At 43.1% G+C, this 17,334-nt stretch overlaps 1 protein-coding gene across 1 annotated transcript in view; it reads right to left on the bottom strand.

The window, feature by feature from the left end:
- Nucleotides 1–1,193: 1,193 nt before the first annotated feature.
- NEO1 (neogenin 1) overlaps nucleotides 1,194–17,334 on the bottom strand; it is a gene marked incomplete at its 5' end in the record, with an annotated part of 156,458 nt that continues 140,317 nt past the window's right edge. Inside the window, 12 exons of the mRNA XM_080351601.1 lie at nucleotides 1,194–1,839; nucleotides 3,226–3,362; nucleotides 3,678–3,932; nucleotides 5,144–5,302; nucleotides 7,812–7,904; nucleotides 8,293–8,531; nucleotides 8,837–8,980; nucleotides 9,750–9,822; nucleotides 11,424–11,456; nucleotides 12,044–12,238; nucleotides 14,500–14,607; nucleotides 16,902–17,040. Coding sequence (XP_080207727.1) covers nucleotides 1,756–1,839; nucleotides 3,226–3,362; nucleotides 3,678–3,932; nucleotides 5,144–5,302; nucleotides 7,812–7,904; nucleotides 8,293–8,531; nucleotides 8,837–8,980; nucleotides 9,750–9,822; nucleotides 11,424–11,456; nucleotides 12,044–12,238; nucleotides 14,500–14,607; nucleotides 16,902–17,040 — 1,659 coding nt within the window. The 3' untranslated portion in view covers nucleotides 1,194–1,755. The remainder of the gene's footprint in view (nucleotides 1,840–3,225; nucleotides 3,363–3,677; nucleotides 3,933–5,143; nucleotides 5,303–7,811; nucleotides 7,905–8,292; nucleotides 8,532–8,836; nucleotides 8,981–9,749; nucleotides 9,823–11,423; nucleotides 11,457–12,043; nucleotides 12,239–14,499; nucleotides 14,608–16,901; nucleotides 17,041–17,334) is intronic.

The following is a 17,334-nucleotide window of genomic DNA, read 5'->3' on the forward strand; positions in this document are numbered from 1 at the left end:
AATAAACCAGCAAATGTCCTAGAAATGACAACACAGAGTCCAGGAAAAGAAAGGAAGTAAAGCTGGCTCTCCCTTCTCTTAGCGACAGGGACTATGAAAATTAACATACTTGGTGATGGTGGTGGGTTTTTTGTGGATTGCTTTTGGTTATTTTAATGCAAGCAGATTCCAATATTCCTCTTACTGTTCCAGCAGAGGCACCACCCGTGACCTGCGCGCCCTCCATCGTCACCGCTGAGCGCCCGAGATGGCAAATCCCGCCGCTCTGGAGGAACAGACGCTCCAACCCCATCCTCAGTAAGTCTGGAGTTTCCTTTCATCTCGCAAATGAAATTGCACATGAATTTGTTAGGCAGCTGAGTATTGTATTTTTTCCCTCTTTGTATGTCATTTCTCCTCACAGAGTGTGGCAGAGCCAGGCACCTGAGGAGAAAACACCCTTTTCTTTCCCCTCATATAGGAATTCCCTTTGAAATTTCCTTCCTCTCTAGCCAGGTATGTGAACAGCACCTGAGGCGCTAATACTGGGTTTTCTTTTCAAACGGCTCCCAAAGTGTAAAAAAAATACATTTTTGCCTTGCTCATGTCTCTGAACGATCCTGAAGAGGAGGATTCTGGTTTAAATAGGGTAGGGACGCAGCACTGGGGTTGGACTTGCTGCTGCAGGATCCTGTGGACACGTGGTGTTCTCAAAAATATGATATGGTCTGTTGCTGATGAGGAAAGGTCCACAAAGAAGCGTTAGTGTCATCTGAACGTAAGGAACCCTACTTTACAGGAGGAATTTATTTTAATGTTTCTAAATGAGACTCGCTGCCATTTGTTAACCACAGTATGCTGAAGGTACAGGGAAGGACATTACAGAAGATGCTTTCACTTGCTTCGGTCTTTCGAGTCGATGTAGAAAGACAGGAAAACAACAATAATGAAACTTCCCGCTGGATTCCCCTCCCCCTTCCCCATCTACTTCTCCCCCCCCACTTAAAATATTGAAACTGCACAAAAAGCGACAAACAAGCCTTTCAAATTACATTTCAATTCAAACAGACCGGTAATCTCACAGTGATGAGAGGAAAAAGTCAGGCTTTTAATAATTATAATATAAAAATAATAAAAAAAGCTTACAAATAGCAGTGCAGCATCCCAAAAGGCCATGGATTAACTGCCAGAAGGGGACGTCGTTATACGCAGAATATAAAACAAAACAGAACAACCCACGCTGGCAATGAATTTTCATACACAATAGAACAAGCAGTCAAACGTCAGTCTAGGCTGTGGAAAACAACAGTTTCTCCTCTTTTTTTTTTTTGATTACAATATTTTTTTTTCCTTTTTATAAAAAAAGATAAAACAAAACCAGAAATTGTACATAAATGCCAATGTCCAACACTGAAAAGGCAGGGCAATCACACCACTGAGACAAAACCTGACCCAAAGGAAAATAACCCAAACAAACCCAACACGAAGTCCACTTGCTTTCCTTTTGTCTGGATGCCGATTCGGCCCGTCCTGCACGGCCGTGGAATCCCACGTGGCAATGACTTGGATGACAAGACAGGTCGCCTCTTGCCGCCCGGCGGCAGCGCGGACGCGCTGGCTGGCGCGGTTGCTTTCCGTCCATGCTCTCGTGTGCTGTCCCTCTTTATTTTTTATCTTTTTTTAATCTTTTTTTCTTTCCTCTGTACAATTCCTTGTGTTCCAAGGCTGAGTCCCAAGACTTGCAAAGTGTCTGGAGTCGTGTCCCGGGGCGGGTGGTCACGCTGTAGTGATGGCGTTAAGGTCCTTCATGAGTCCTTCCAGGTGGGCCATCTCTTTGGTCAGCTCGTCCGGTTCGTAATTCTGGGCGAGATAAAGAGCTGTTATTATTGGCAAGGTGACTGCCTTTCTTTAAAGAGAGACACAATTATGAAATAAGAAGAAACGGCCAGTGATTCTGGTGTAGATTGTGACCCTGACACATGAATAAGCAGATTTAGCAACAGTTACAGTAACTTGAAACAACTCCTTGTTTTAATACAGATCTCTTTGCAACAGTGATTCATGTTGTCACTGATTCTTACGACTGTGATCATCTCATCTGTTTTCCTTGTATCAATTCCTGCTTCAAGATAACAGCTTCCTTTGAACCAAAGGAAAAATCTGTAGAAAAATCTTCCCAGCTTAACTAGAAAAAAAGCTCAAAGGAGCCACTTCAGTAAAACTGCTGTGAGAATCGTTATGCTTGCTAAAAATCATACTCCACTTTTAGCCTCAATTGTTTAGCTTCCCATTTTCTTGCGGTAGAGAATCGCATAGATAACACAATTCTGGTAGCTGTTTGTGTGTGTAGACAGAACCAGGAACTGGTGCATCTCAAAACCTTTCCTAAGCTGCCCAGGCCTTTCCCAGCATGGTTTAGTTTTCAAATCTGCTGTTCTCAGAAGCAGCAGAACTCCTGTCTCTATGTATTTAAGGCTCATTATTAAACCTAATATTGAAACTACTTCTCAGCTGATTGTGTTCCACAAAACTGGAGTCCTGACTTGGATCTCCTTTCCTCTGCTTCTAGATACAACCCTTTTCTTTCATTTAAATAGAAACAATCACAGTGGGCGCTTTCCAGTTTACCAAGTCATCTGCCTTGTCCCAGACAAGTCCTCTCTGTCCTTTGTCTAAGACATTATCTGCCAACTGTTGACAATGATAAATAGAAGTGAGCTAGAAGGACTCAGGCCCATCCCTACAGGCTCTCATAAAAAAAAGCAAAATCAATTCCAATAACTTTCTAATCTCATGCTATAGATTGGATCTTTTTTCCTCTGGGAATCGTGATCAGCCAGCAGAAACCAGCAAGGAGGCAGGAAAGCAAATCTCGGAGAACTTTATGTTCTGCTAATATTAATAATAGCCTCAGTTCAGCCAAAATATTGTTGATTGTTTTTCAAGTGGGGCTTGTGGGCTGGAATAGCTGGAAGCACTTCACCTGTTTAGTGTTATATAATTAGCAATGAAGGTACCTTAAGTCATTTTCAAATTTAGGAAGCACCACTAATACTTGCGATTTAAGTGCTTATTATCTGAATTTACAGCCTTATGTAAAAGTATTTGCGCTAGATTTTTTAATATGGATAACAAGCAATGGCACTTGGTGGAAGTCAGATGCCTCATTATCACCTGCCTGTGAAATTCTCAGTGCAGACAGGACTAAATGTGATATAAAATATGATATAAAGAGCGATTCACCACGCTTTCCGAGTCCTCCAGCATCCGGGTGGTCTCCTGCACGTCAGGGGCGCTGGGAACCACCACTGGCATGGGGGGGCGAGTTCTTCCTAAAGTCCCAATCGACGCAGTCTTCACCGAGTGAACTGGATGGTTAGGAGCTTAAAAGAAATTGTTATATAATTAGCGTTAATATATAGCGCTAATTAGTTCTGCGTATTCAGAAAACTCTTGAAAATGGGGAATTAAAAAGGATTCTATAATGCTTCAAATTATGCAGTCCTGAATTTTTGTCTACTTTCTCTATGGACATAACACAAAGGGCACTGAAAATGATACCAACAAAATTCAGTCTGGCCTTTGACATACTTTCTTTGAAGCCCAAGTCTACTCCCCAGTTTAAGTCTATTCCCCCCTCAAGGAACTTTTCATCTTAGACCCCTTTTGTTTCTGTTTGGGGCAGTTTCCCAGCTAACCTTGCTGGGTCAGTAAGGGTGTGCTGGGCAGCGCGGGGTCGTACGCGGCCCCTGCCGGCGGCACCGCCGGCACCGCGAAGCTCTTGAGCGGGTGTGAGGGCCGGACGTGCGCGGTCGGGAGGGTCTGAGCTGCGTCCTCCTCCGGCGCAGCACCCAGGTAAGGCCCCGCCGAGCCCTCGGGGTCCTGGTGCTCAGCACACGGCTGGGACGAGGTGGCCGGCATGGTGTCGGTGCTGGGTGTGTTTCGGACGGATTCTACAACAGACAAGAAAACCCATGGTTTATTTTCTTTAACAGCGTTTCTGTCTGTGGCCAGCTGGAAACAAAGCAGTAGGTTTTGCAAGCACCTTTTCCAAGATGGCTGTTTGAAGCTAAGAAGTGAATTCACAGATTAACTGTGTAGCGTATAACACCAATTCTGTGTAACTGTCCTGTCTTAAGGTGAACGGCAGTGGCTGTCTAATAACTAAATAAGCTTGAGAACGGAATGACTCCACAGGCATAATACCAAATCAACAATTTTGCACTGAAGCAGCTACCCGTAATAAGACCTCAGATGATAAGCATCCTAGAACACAAACCTTCATTCTCATTTTGTCCTTGAATACTTCCCAGTATCGGCATTATTAATTGGTATATTTTAAGTGTATGTCAGCGTAGTGCATACAGACAGACAGTAGCTGGCATTTAGGGCATTGTGATCCTACTCACAGCACACGTGAGATCTGGATCATGAGAGCTGTCACTTCAGTGTAAAACCAGAAGGGAAACCTCTGCCTCTATCGTATTATCTGCCTTACATTTGCAGCCTCGTGAATTGTTTTCATAAGAAAACAGCAGACAACGCTGTTGGCTGTGGCACCGTAATGAAAATGTAGACCTTAAACTAGACAAGCTCAGAATTCCCTTCATCTCAAGCTGTTACCTAAGCGCGATTTAGCCACAGTGCTGCTTCAGAATTTCACAGAGCACTGGAGACGTTATAAAAAATATGGCAAATGATTGTGCTTCAAGCCTGAAAATGCTGCATAGGAAACACCAGAATATTCTGCGTGCTTCAGGATGATTAACTAACGTCAGCTCTCAGTAGTGAAGTCTGGACTTCTGTCCTCTCTCACTTTTAAACACGACTAATTAGTTTTCATATAAAGTGGCTCAAATTAGACTTAAACTGCTGTTTCAGATTCCTGGTCTGAAGGGTTTAGAATAAGGAATCTTCCTATTTAAGTTGTATATGAAACATTAAGCCTCTTTTTCATCATCACGTATCTCAAGGGTCAACATCTGATCTACACAAGAAAGTGTCTAGAGAAAACTCAGCCTGTGAAGGAATATTACTTAATTACTGTACTAAATCTCTCTGTCTTTCATGGAACACCACAATAACCACGTTTCAGGGTTTGATTTCCACGTTTCACTCATTTTTTCCATGACAAGCAAAATCTCGCTGCTGATTTGTATCTCACCTGTGGAATTGGCCCTGTCTGAATGGGAGATGGATGTGCCAATGGGCCACGGGCTGACCTGGTGATGGAGATAGCTGCGAGTTGGAGAAGCGAGGCTGCCGGAGTGGAAATGATGGTGAGGGTTATCGAGGGAATGGATGGGATGAGCACTAATCACAGCTGTGGGTGAACACAAGACAGAAAAATGCTTAATGCACAGACACGCATGCACGTGTATGTCCTGAAATGCACCATGTCCCTCCCTTCTCCCACAGAGCCATGCAGCGAGATTTCCAGTGACACCAAGATGATGGTTCTGCACCGATTTTCCAAGTCTGCTCCAGCACTTCATGCCAAGATACACAGCCCCCCCGAGAGGCAGAGCTCTTCACTGCCCTGGGCACAGAGTACATCTCTCTCGGCTGAATCTTTCCAGCGCTTTCTGCTACGCTTGAGAAAAGGTCAGTTCCCTTTAGACCTTCCATGTATTTCACCCTGCGCTATAAATGTCAGAACTAATACAGGAGAACTAGGAGCTCAAATTCCAAAATAATTTCTGGCTGTCATTGAACTTCTTGCCATTGTAACGAAACGTGGCATCTTTGGTTAATTAAATAATGCAAGACAAAGGGTAAGAGTAGGGCAAGACACTTGGTGCAGACTTAGTAAAGCTCTGCTCCAATAAATTCAACCCAAAAGCCTCTTTTTCTTTTCCCCTTCCTTTTGTTATTTTGCTATTTTCTTTTTCCGGTTTGAGACATGAATTTTATACTGAATGTAAATCATCCTTTGCCCTCACCCTGATGTGACAACAAACTCAGTTCTCCCCAGCTAGGAGGAAAAGCACGTGCAGAATTTAGTTCTTAGGACAGCCTATAATACTGAATTGCTTAAAGTCTTCCAAACGAAAGAGTCTCAACACAGAAAACAGGAGGGGAATGCTACCACTGACACCATAAAGAGAAAAAAGGTTGTGGTTGGTTATTCTCTTTTGAACCATTTTTGGAAATCCTCCACATGTGCTGCTTTTGAACGTTACTTTCTAGGAATGGCATAATGCACAAATCCATCATTGTAAGTGTGACTGCAGGTCAGACCTCTTGCACTGACGCAGGCAGTTTGAACACGAAGGCTGACGAAACAAACCTGACCCCCCGAAGCTCCCCCTTTCCTGGAGAACAGGCTGTCAGCAGGACGGGATATGGGAAACGATCAGCGGAGGCCATAGGTGTAGAGATTTGCAGCTATTGCCAATGAACAATTTCTCCCACTGAGTTACGCCGATGTCATTATGAACCTCCTGTCAATGAAGAGCAACTAAACTCTAATACTGGGCAGTCGCTCGGTTCTAGATGTCAGTCCTGTGAGAGCTCTCAAGGGGATGTGAAAAGTCACGTATTCTCTTTAAGAGTTTCAAGCAAGATTAAAATGCCACTTTGTCTCGCAGGGAACCGGGAAAGGGAGGAAAAACCCACAAAAGCTCAGCGATCAGGAGTCCAGGCACAGGCAATGGGCGTTACAGACACCAGCACTTCTCGTGCGCATCACCAAGGTAAGAGGCTTAACGATTTTTAAGACATAAACATTTTAATGACTTCTATTTGTAGAAACCACTGGTCTTCAGCAAGGCTTTCAATCATTATCATTACGTGGCTAGAGGGCTGAACATGATTATAGAGCTCAGGGAACTCTACAGCTCAGACCAACTAAGCACTGTGTAATTTTGCTGTACAGTTCTGTCACTGCCTGTTCACTTCTGTGCATTTGACGTGTGTTCTTAAGTCAGGGTTTCTGTCTAGTCCTTACGAGGTTTTAGCCAAGTCCCCTTCCATCTCAGACTTATCACTTGAAAACTAGATACATTGTTTAATTCTGGAAATATTTCTTAATAACGATTAAACTACTCAACAAAATTTCAGTTTGGCACTTTTGCTTAAATCATCATTAAACAATAGGGAAATACATAGATAAGAAATAACCAGACATCCTCCTCAGGACAGCAGTTATATTTAATGTTTCAGTATGATTGCAGATAAGGGTAAAATGGTCGTTTAGAAAAGACCAAGTGTGACTCCTGTAAAAGTAAATCCCACTTCTCTAAGCTCACAGTTTCAAGACAGCACCAGTAAATATATGTCAATATACTGAGGAGAGTCACCAGGAGATTCCCCAGGTATCAATGCTGGGACTGGTTTTAATCAATTATCTTTCTCAGTGACCCAGAAGCAATCAGTGCAGTCTCCAAGTTTGTCAATAATAGTACAGTCTGTGGGGTAGTTAAATACTATTTGATGGCAAATAACTCCAGAAGGGCCTCACAAGTCTGAACGAGGGGGCAAAAAGATGGAGCATCCCTTCAGTGTACAGTGACACAGTGAGGGGAAAATAATCAAAATAGTAACTAGAATGCTGCAGTTAGAACTCAGCAAAGAGTTTTTGGAGATACGGGTGATGATCTCTGATCTCATTAGCTCAATGTGCACACTCCTCGCTCAGTGTTCCTTTTAACGTGAGCTAAGGATGCCTTCACCATTAGGGATGCGGGATGTCGTCCTTGAGCTGTCTCCCTGCAGCCTGGACAGAATTCCTTAGGAGGCCGGAGGAAGGCAGCACGTGAGCGTGTATGCCCGTGCGTGCAGCATCAACGCGCCTTGTTGGGCTGCTCCCCACGTCAGGGCTGTTGACTTACGCTGAGGTGGCTGAGAATCAAAAGGCATCATCATCTTGGGTCTCATTCCCCTTCTTCCAGCCAGCGTGGACATGCTGTCTTCCGACTCGTGCCCTGAAGGAAAAATCCGGAAGGTTATTTAGCGCTGCAGGGAGATGGAGCTGGTTGAAGCACCAAAACCTGAATCTGTGTTTGACCAATTAAAAAAGTCACACGCGTCTCTCAACAGTTTAATACGAAACACTTGTTAGATGATCTTCTGATTACTAATCAGTATTTACCAAGGCAAATTAATCATTTAACTCTTGTGCACTCAGATTTCTCACTAAAACAAGTGACCCATCCTTTTCAGAGGGTCTTATAAACTAGGCACCCAAAACCAACTCCCCACTTGGAAAATACAAAGATACTGAATAATATGTCAGTGAAGTGATGTCAAGTAGACATAGGAAAATGTATTTTATTTTAAATATTATGGTTGAAGTACTCATTGATCGCTCACCTCTGTAGGAATTCCGCCTTTGATGGATATTGCTGTCCATGGAATTATCCACCGGGGTGATGTCTTGGGAGTTGCGAGGGATAGGGGTATCGGTCATGATGGGATTGGGATCTGGAGATTTATCGATGGGTTTCAGCTCGAGTCTTTCGTGGTGGATCCAAAGGTCAGGAGGTTTGACATCTTTGGAGTTTCCCTTGTACTTGTGGGACCCGTTCACTGATTTGCAGGCAGCTCGTTTCCTTGGGAAGGAAAACAAATGCCACGGTCTGAGATGTAGTTTCCTTTCACTTGTTGAGAAAGGCAAATTTGCACTGATCCTTGGATCCTTCAGATCTTGTGCCCAGCTGAGCAAGAGCCGCCCACTGGGACGAACCTTTGAATTTTCCATCTGACAAAGCAGAACGCAGCTCTGGTGCCATGACATTTGTCTCAAATGCCACCACATGCTGCGCAACTTTCATTTAAAAAAATTAACTTTGCAGTCCTTACAGTTATTAAGAGAATGTTCTAAACACAATGGCAAAGTTCCACACCGATATCTTACTTTTTTTGGTGCGAGGTTGTCCGCCGGGTGCAGAAGACGGCGACTATGACCACGATGACGATGGTGATGACCCCGACAGAGACGATGATGACGAGGAGCATGTTGCTGTCCAGGGGAGAGGTGGGACTTCCATGGGGGCTGTTACTGCCTGCGGGGGGGAAAAAGGGGTTAACAGAGAGAAAAAACATCCATCAAAAGCAAGGAGTGCCCAGGAAAGATTTCTGGAATCATACAGATCAGTCGAATGAGAAAGGTGGTCTGTCTGCTAGGATGTCTAGTGAAGTGCTCACTTCTTATTTTTGTCATCTGTGTTTCTGGATAACTGTTATATAGTGTTTTATATATATAGATGTATATATATATAAAATTTTTTGTTTTAATAGCTAAATAGCTTTAGAGTCTAAGGAGAGTTAACCTGGGCCCTTCTCAAAACTACAGGCACTTTCCTTGGACCAAGTCATCACACGAATGGGTATCAGGATCCTACAGTGGTCACTTTCCGCTGAGAAAAACCCCATTTTCTATAACGCTAATGAGTGTAATCTTGGGCAAGGCTTCTGCAATGGGCAGGGCTAATAAGGAGGAGATGAGATGAGATGAGATTTCTTTTCTCTACTACGATGATCTTTCCAAATAAGTTTTGCTGGTATACTAGGGCAGCTATTTCAAACTATACAGGGAACGGGATCTGCTTTTCAAGTCTGAAATGTAAACGTGTGTAATGAGATTTTCTTTCCATGTTCCCCACACAGGAGGTAAGAACATGAAGAAAGAAGAACGAGACCAATTCTGGCACAGGAACAACCCCATCAGAAAGAGAAGTTACTAGGGAAGATGTCACGGATATCTGAAGGTAAGACACAGCAGAACACAGACCCCCCTGTATTTTCCAGGCAAAGCTTTAGAGCAGCACGTACCGCCGAGCGGGGGTTTGTAATCCGGGCCCATGTCCAGCGGGCGGCCGCCCTTCCCTGCGGAGCCAGATGCTGCAACAGGAGATGGCACAGTTATTGGCACAAACCGTTTGCTGTGTTGTTTCTGTCACTAAGCTTAGGAGCCACTACTAGTGTTCAGATTTTAGAAACAGAACCATTTTTGTGAGTTTCCTCCTGTCTGTGCAGCTGAACCTTCTGTGAAAGTAATTAGGTGTGTCATTATTAAGCTGTTTGGAAAAAGTAAAAATCCTGTTAGCTGGTGATGTGTAAAGAAAAATACAAATAGCAGAAAAGATAAAATAATAAAAATGAAATCATTATTAATTACTGAAATAAATCAAAATAATCTTATTAATGGAATAATTCAAAATAATCTATGATACATTTGCATAAATTAATAGGCATTAATAAATTATTATTATTATATAGTCAAATTATTCAAATATAACTGTCATACATTAAGAAATTATGAGTATTAGGGGAATAAATGAAATATAGTATAATTGAAAGAGAGGTACTGCACTAAAGTGTAGTATTTTTTGTGTGTTGGGAAACACTTTTATGAAAGGGCATGAAAGGCTGTGAGGAATGAGTGTGTATTTTTGGGGCTCCCTTTCCCTCTCCCTCCTCCTCCCTCCTGAGTTCTGCAAAGAGCTCTGCTTGGCCAACTGTAATTTCATATCCTTAATAACACCATGACAGAAAATGAAAACAATTGCTACTGAAGTTAACAGATCACATAAAATAATGGAGTAGATAACAAGATATAAAAAGACAGGAGAGTACAGGACTGCAGGATGGTAAGGATGGCTACAATTTATGGTGCAACAGACAAACCAGCAAGTTTTAAATAAAGCAAGCACTTGAACCTTCCCCTGTTCCCTGCCCGTTAAACATCTGCTTCCCCACAGCCATCCTGAATCTCACCCAGCGTCTCTGGATATTAATTTACTCCGTAACTGTTTACTGTCTGCTTTATTGGGTACACAACATGTAAAAGCATGTTTAAGTAATTACTTCTAAGCAACAAGTTGAAAATCAAGTAAAATAAATTCATTCTCAACACTTTAGGATCTATTTAATTGTACGTCTGTGCTGATTGCCAATGTCCTTTGAAATTCATGCCTGTAGACTAATTCCTCCCCTTTTTATTGGCCTTGTAGGTTATTTGGAAGAAACCAAAAATAGCCCTGAGACATTCACCTTCTAATCCAATGCACTCAACTCAAAGCCACCGTTTTTCAAGCCAGCATTTTAAAACCTGAGGGCTTTTGAGAGTCTGGAGCCTCAATGAGCCGACCAGAAAAACTTTCCAGAGCAGACAGAGTTTCCTTTCTTATGAAAATAATTATAGCTCTAGAGCCCTGGCACAGGTTGGCAGGAGCATCACCTAATCCAAACGCATTCTGACAGAATGGTTCAGCTCCGGCACAACCCGCTGGCACAACCCTGGCCCATCTGACTGCAGAGATCCCTCCACGTTCCTAACACCCAACCAGCGCTGCCCGCTCTTCCGCTACTACAAGCACCGCAGGAACTTGCTCATCTACGCTTCGAGATATTGGTTTCACTTCAAAAATGCAACAGCACATGGACAGGAAAAACACGGTGTGAAGGATGGGATAAAAGAGAAAGCGTGGCTGTTCATTTACCTTGATCGTTTGGCATTTTATCTGAGGACTCAGCTAGTGGGGCAAGCACAGGGAAGGAAAAACAAGAGAAAGGTCACAAGCCTTGAAGGAGCGAGAGACACAATTTAAAGTTTCACATCGCATAAGCGCCCTGGCCAGAGCTCTCATTCCCAAACAAAGTAGTGATAGAAATTCTACTCCTCACTTTTTCACCTCTCCTTAGAGTCCGTTTTTCTCAAGATATCAGGCATTTGTCCTATGCCACCAGTTACCCAGCACCAAGCAGTTGTGTCACTGATTCCCCTGACACCATCCAGCTACCAACTCCACACACCACCTGGAACCTTAAAGCAACTCAAAACTGCTTTTCTAAAGAGCCCATTTAGGATACGGACCTTTGGCGTTAATAACGAGCTGACTTGTCCCACTGGTAATTTTGAAACAACACGACCAATCCAACAGCGGAGCAACATTTCCACGTGTATTAACTACATGCAGGAGCCATCCAACACGACATTTCATTCCAGTCCATCTCCACTGTCTTCCTGACTTTTCTAGTTTAAATATAACATTCACGCTATTGCTATCTTATCCTTACAGAGGCTGCGTTTGGGAAATGAGAAGAAAGATATTTATCCTACCCTTGGGTGTTCGGAACTGAACCGCCTCGGACATGGGGCCCATCCCCTTGGAGTTGCGGGCCTGGATTTTGAAGTAATACGGGGTATCGAGGGTCAGCTCTTGGATCTGGTGGGTCAGTCTGTTTCCCACCACAGGTTCAATAACCCAGTCGTGTATTTCGGCGTTCACGTCCGTGCTGTAGTAAATGATGTATCCTGTCGGAGGGAAAAAGCAGAACAACTTTAGACCTGAAAGAACTGGGTAGTGCCAGGATCTCAAAGAAAATGTACTACTGGTATTTGCACAGCTAAAGGATTATGGGTTTTCTGAACATCTATTCCTACTTTTTCAAAGACTAAGAATACATTCAAATATGATACATCCTTCCCATCTTCAATTTTAAACCTTTCAAGAATACATGTTAAGAGAAAAAAAGCAATTTCAACATCAACATTATTTTTGAATACGGAGAAATTATCTCTACCTGTTCACGGATCAAATAATGTCAAATAACATAAAGCTCTTATTATTAAAAAATCCTCAAACCATTCATATTTATCAAAAATAATTAACATTAAGCCAACATAACATTATCATGCACAGCTAAAGGACATGTTCAGCACTTTTAAAATTATTTTTTCAGTTTATTAACAAAGACAACAATACAAAGAGAACTGAAGTTCTCTTGCACACCAAAGAAGAAAGCTATGGGAAGTGTTTATGATCTGTTATTAAATATATTGTAGATACAAAGCAATATAAAGTCAAAGCTTTGTACCATTTGTTACATAAGAAGCAGAGCTACTTGTTGAGCTCACACAGCAACATATCTGTAAATTGTCTAAGAAGCAGCAACATATACATCTATATATAGTGACAGTTAAAAGCTCTCTATATAGTATAGTGGCACAGGACTACTGAGTTAGTTTATGACCGTACTAATTAGTCAGCAGCTATACTGAGGCACAAGCATCTGGACTCCAGAGCAGCACAGTTCATATCTCACATCCATCCCACCCCCATGAAAAGGAGATGAGAGCTGGGAAGACGGCTGTTCCACAGATGTGCTGCAGTTACATCATCATGTCGTTTGTACGGCATTACTTAATGAGCAATTCCTGCAGCCCGAGGTGGCGGCGCTGGCCGTCCCCAGCAGAGGGCACCCAGCCCCCGCGTCCCTGCCAAAACTAATACATACATTTTCATTCAATGCATGTAAATAAATGTGAGGTTCTCCTTCACAGACATTGCCAGGAGATTTTGTACTTGGAAAATGGAATGCATACGATCATTTCGTGCCAGGCAAGGCTGATCTCTTTGTACGTTGTCTTCCCTTGCTTGTGCACGCGCTTGATCTAAGACGAAAGGCTGATCTTTGCAAGAGCATCTATAACCCGGGGATATTTGTGCTTTACATTTCACCCGTCTGTACGACCCCCTGACCGCCTGCGACCGCAGCCTTTAACCTACAGTTACGGCAACGGCTCCTGTTTCTCCCGTCAAACCTTTCTTGTACAGAGCAAACATCTTGTTGATAGTAAAATAACCCTGGACAGGCTTGATATAGAAGAGCAGCCCAAGAGACAAAGCATGTACCTGTTACAGCCTCTGTCCTACCTGCAGCCTTTCACGGGTCTGTCTTACACATTGCATAAAACTTTATTTCAATTACTCAAGGCTGAGAGTCTCCAGCATTCGGCCCTTTCAAGGGATCTAATTAGTTCTAGTCTCCTGTCTAGAACCTGCGCTAGACTCCCGCCTAATCAGACGCCAGCTGGTTTCAAAGGTTTCATTCTGCACCATGGTAATTCTGAAAATAAAAGCAAACTAACTCATACGCTGCAAACTATGTGTCAATAAAACCTGATTTAAAAGCTTAAAGCTTGGGGTAAAAAGGAAAACTGAAGTGAAAGCCTTGAGGAAGGAGACTCCAAACAGAAATTACTGAAACACTAATTATTAGTTTCTGTGAAATGATCTGTCTGCCATGAAAATGATGCAGTTTCACAGGCGAATAACAGTTTACTCTTAGTACTTATGCCAGGGGACTAATAAACTGATTTTAAGTCTGTTCTGTGCCCACAAAATGACACGAAGATGACAAAGAGCTCTGGAATGGAGTCTTCCAAATGAAATACGGATGGGCCAGATGCATTACAGCTGTATTTCTGGAGGCATCTATTATAACAGCACAAGCTGATGAAGGCAAAGGTTATAGAGCTGTTTCAACTTTCAATTATATTTCTGGTTAGGCTCCAATTTCACACTGCAGTTGGTTTATATCTTAATATATTTTTACTAGGTACAAAAGTAAATAATTAATCTGAGCTACTAAAAAGATTGACAAAGAAGATCTAAACCTCTTGGCTAGCTCTGGGCTAAATTAAACCCGGAACATGTTCCCATAGTTATGCAGGTTGGATTCTGCCGTTAACCGCGTGTCTTATATCCGCAATATCGCTCACACACACCGCACCTGTGATTTTGCCGTTGGCTTCGGACGGAGGCTGCCAGTTCACAATGATGGTGCGGGGCTTCCCCTCCTTGCTCACCACCGTCACGTCTTTGGGAGGAGAAGTCGGCACTGCAAACGGAAAACCACAACAGGCTGTGAGAAGCGGGCTGCCCCCTTCACTGGATAAGCACCTTCCCTTCTGGTTCACCATTGGAAAAATACAATAATAATAACGCTGAATGTTCAGTCTTCCAACACATCCACCATCCCAGCGCAGCGCTCCTACTGGTGTACTCCAGCTGGCAAATGCCATTGTGGTGTGCGGCATCTCTGTAAGGAGGTCCCTGCTTCTAACTTTGTCTGGTCATGGTAAAAATTACATGAGCTGATGAAATAAACACATGCCGTATGTACAGATATACAGAGTATCTCCATATCTGCAAGTTAATGGCGGGACCTAGAAATGCCAATGTGAGCGAGGTAAATCCACCAGAGGTGGCGAATCATAATCTGTAATTGCTGATTTAATTTAGTGAAGAATTATTTGTGATTGGCGAGGAAATCTGCACCACCGCAGCACTGGAAATCCAGAAATCTTTGCTGAACACCATTCAACCCTTTTCCCCGGTTGGCAGAGCGAGGCTGAGAGAAGGAACGGGGAGCGCTGCTTCCCCCGCAGCCTCCTGCCCAAACTCAGGAAACTGCTCCAGAGAAGACCTGAAATCGGAGACTCTCTGGCTGTGAGCTCCACTTCCAGCTGGGGCTCAGATTAATGGTTTCCAGCGTCTCCAAAGGTGCATTAACCAGCCACGGTTCGCAAGGCCCCACGATGAAAAACCCGAGACTTCTAATGAGGCACCTTTTAGCAAAGTAAATCCGCCTTGGATATTTAATACTATAATAGTAACATTTAGTGCTTACACGGTGCTTTCTGCATTTAAAGAGCTTTCTGTGCATTACCTATGAGGAATTAATCTGTCCGTCCGCTGAGATGGCTCCTCATTATCCCTGTGCAGAGTAACAGGAACAGAGGAAACCAGGGAGAGCAAAAGCTCAAGAGTTACTGTAACTATTATCCCAAATACTTAAAAACCTGCTCCACAGAAATGGACAGACGTGAAGCACCAATCAAGGCCCTGTAGGAAGCTTCAGAGAAAATAAATACATAGAAAATCTTGGGCATTAGCTGAGGAGCAAGTCCTGTACAACGCTGCTGCTCACCAGCATTCAAAAATAATGAGTCACACGCTCAGGAATTTGGCGAGTAATATAAATCACAAGATCTGTTAGGAGAAAATACACTTTGCCTTTTTTTTTTAGTTCCCAAGATTTAAGTCATATTTGCAAGTACTCTTTACAACCAGCCCAACTAGAAATGTGGCTTCTATTGAAATGAAATGAGACCTCCTGCATCTCACTCTTGCTCCTGTGCTTTTTGAGCTTCAAATTCTCTTATGAACTCTATTTGTGCGACCTCTGCAATCTCTCATCTTAGTGTAGAGGCACGGACAAGAATCGTACGTCTGTCAGCCAAAATACCAAATACAGTGCTGTGCTGTGGGAAGGGCATTTTATAATAACTGGGATGGGAAAGCATCGGTCCAGACTGGTGGATTCCCAACGAAAACTAAAGCAACTGAAGCTCACAAAGGGTTTCCGAGATTCAGAACAAGTTACGAGCGTTCTGTTTTTATCCTGGTTTTCCTTTTTATCATTTCTTGGTTTGGAATGTTTGGATGAACTCACCAACGCTTGCTATTTCTGCTGTATTTTCCTTGAGGCTGAGTGCCACAGGTCACGTGGATGGGCTCTTTTTGTATTTACGCTTCCAATACTCACAAACACCAGCATGAGCAGCAGTACATTTAACTGCACAAACCTCATTTCCCACTGCAGGATCGGAGGCCCCGATTTCCTGCCGGTACCTACAACCCCTTTTCTTTTCTGTACCTGGACAGTGCGGCGTTTTGACAGCGCAGCAAGAGCAGTTCCTGCTGAAGAACAAGAACTCAGGTCTAACTGGGATGGCTTCATTTCTACTGGGATGTTTTAAAACTTCATTTGCCTCGTGCACTTCCCAAGTCTGTAGTAATTATCATCGTAACTACAGCAAATTGAAATTCTTCTTTGCTGAAGTATTTTCTTTGTATTTGCGATTAACATGCTATTAACATGCTTCTTTATTCTCTCCTGTCTGTGAACTGTGGTACATTATTCATTACTCCTCCGTAATTTGATGTAAATTCTTTTGCGTGCAATCATCCCTGTGAATTTTGAAGTACGTTGTTGTTTTTTAATCAGAATTTCTGACTAAACCATAAAGAAGAAAAGCCCCCAGCAATTATTCATCAGCATAATTTCAATACATGTTTTCCCTCCTCCAGAATTCTGGCAGACTCGACTTCATTCGTCTCGTCGCGTACCGTATTCAAACGTCGTTCCGTGTGCCGTCATGCTCCAGGTGCTCGATCTCCGACCTTTGGTCACCATCACGGAGAATTCGTACAAGGTGTTTGGCTTTAACCCGGTCACTAAGTAGCTCAAAGTGGTGGCGTTTGCGGTCTGGAAGAAAAGCAACGCGTCAGGAACTTCTGGACTGAAACCATCCATCCCCAGCTCCCCCAGCCTCGTCTCAGGTGTTTCAAACATTGCAGCATCGCGGGCATTAATTCCGTACGGGTTTTGCTCTGTCATGCAAATTCATTAATCAAGTGTTAATGTGCAGTTGTTTTATCCTAAACTAGAAATTCTTTCTGTAATCAGCAAGAGCATTTAATAGCAGTCAATTATACATTTCAAAAAAAAAGCAAGAGAGCAGTACAAGGTGCAGAGCACACTTGTTATGCGGCAGCTTAA

Source organism: Nesoenas mayeri (assembly GCF_963082525.1).
Source record: "Nesoenas mayeri genome assembly, chromosome: 11".
Lineage (NCBI taxonomy): Eukaryota > Metazoa > Chordata > Aves > Columbiformes > Columbidae > Nesoenas > Nesoenas mayeri.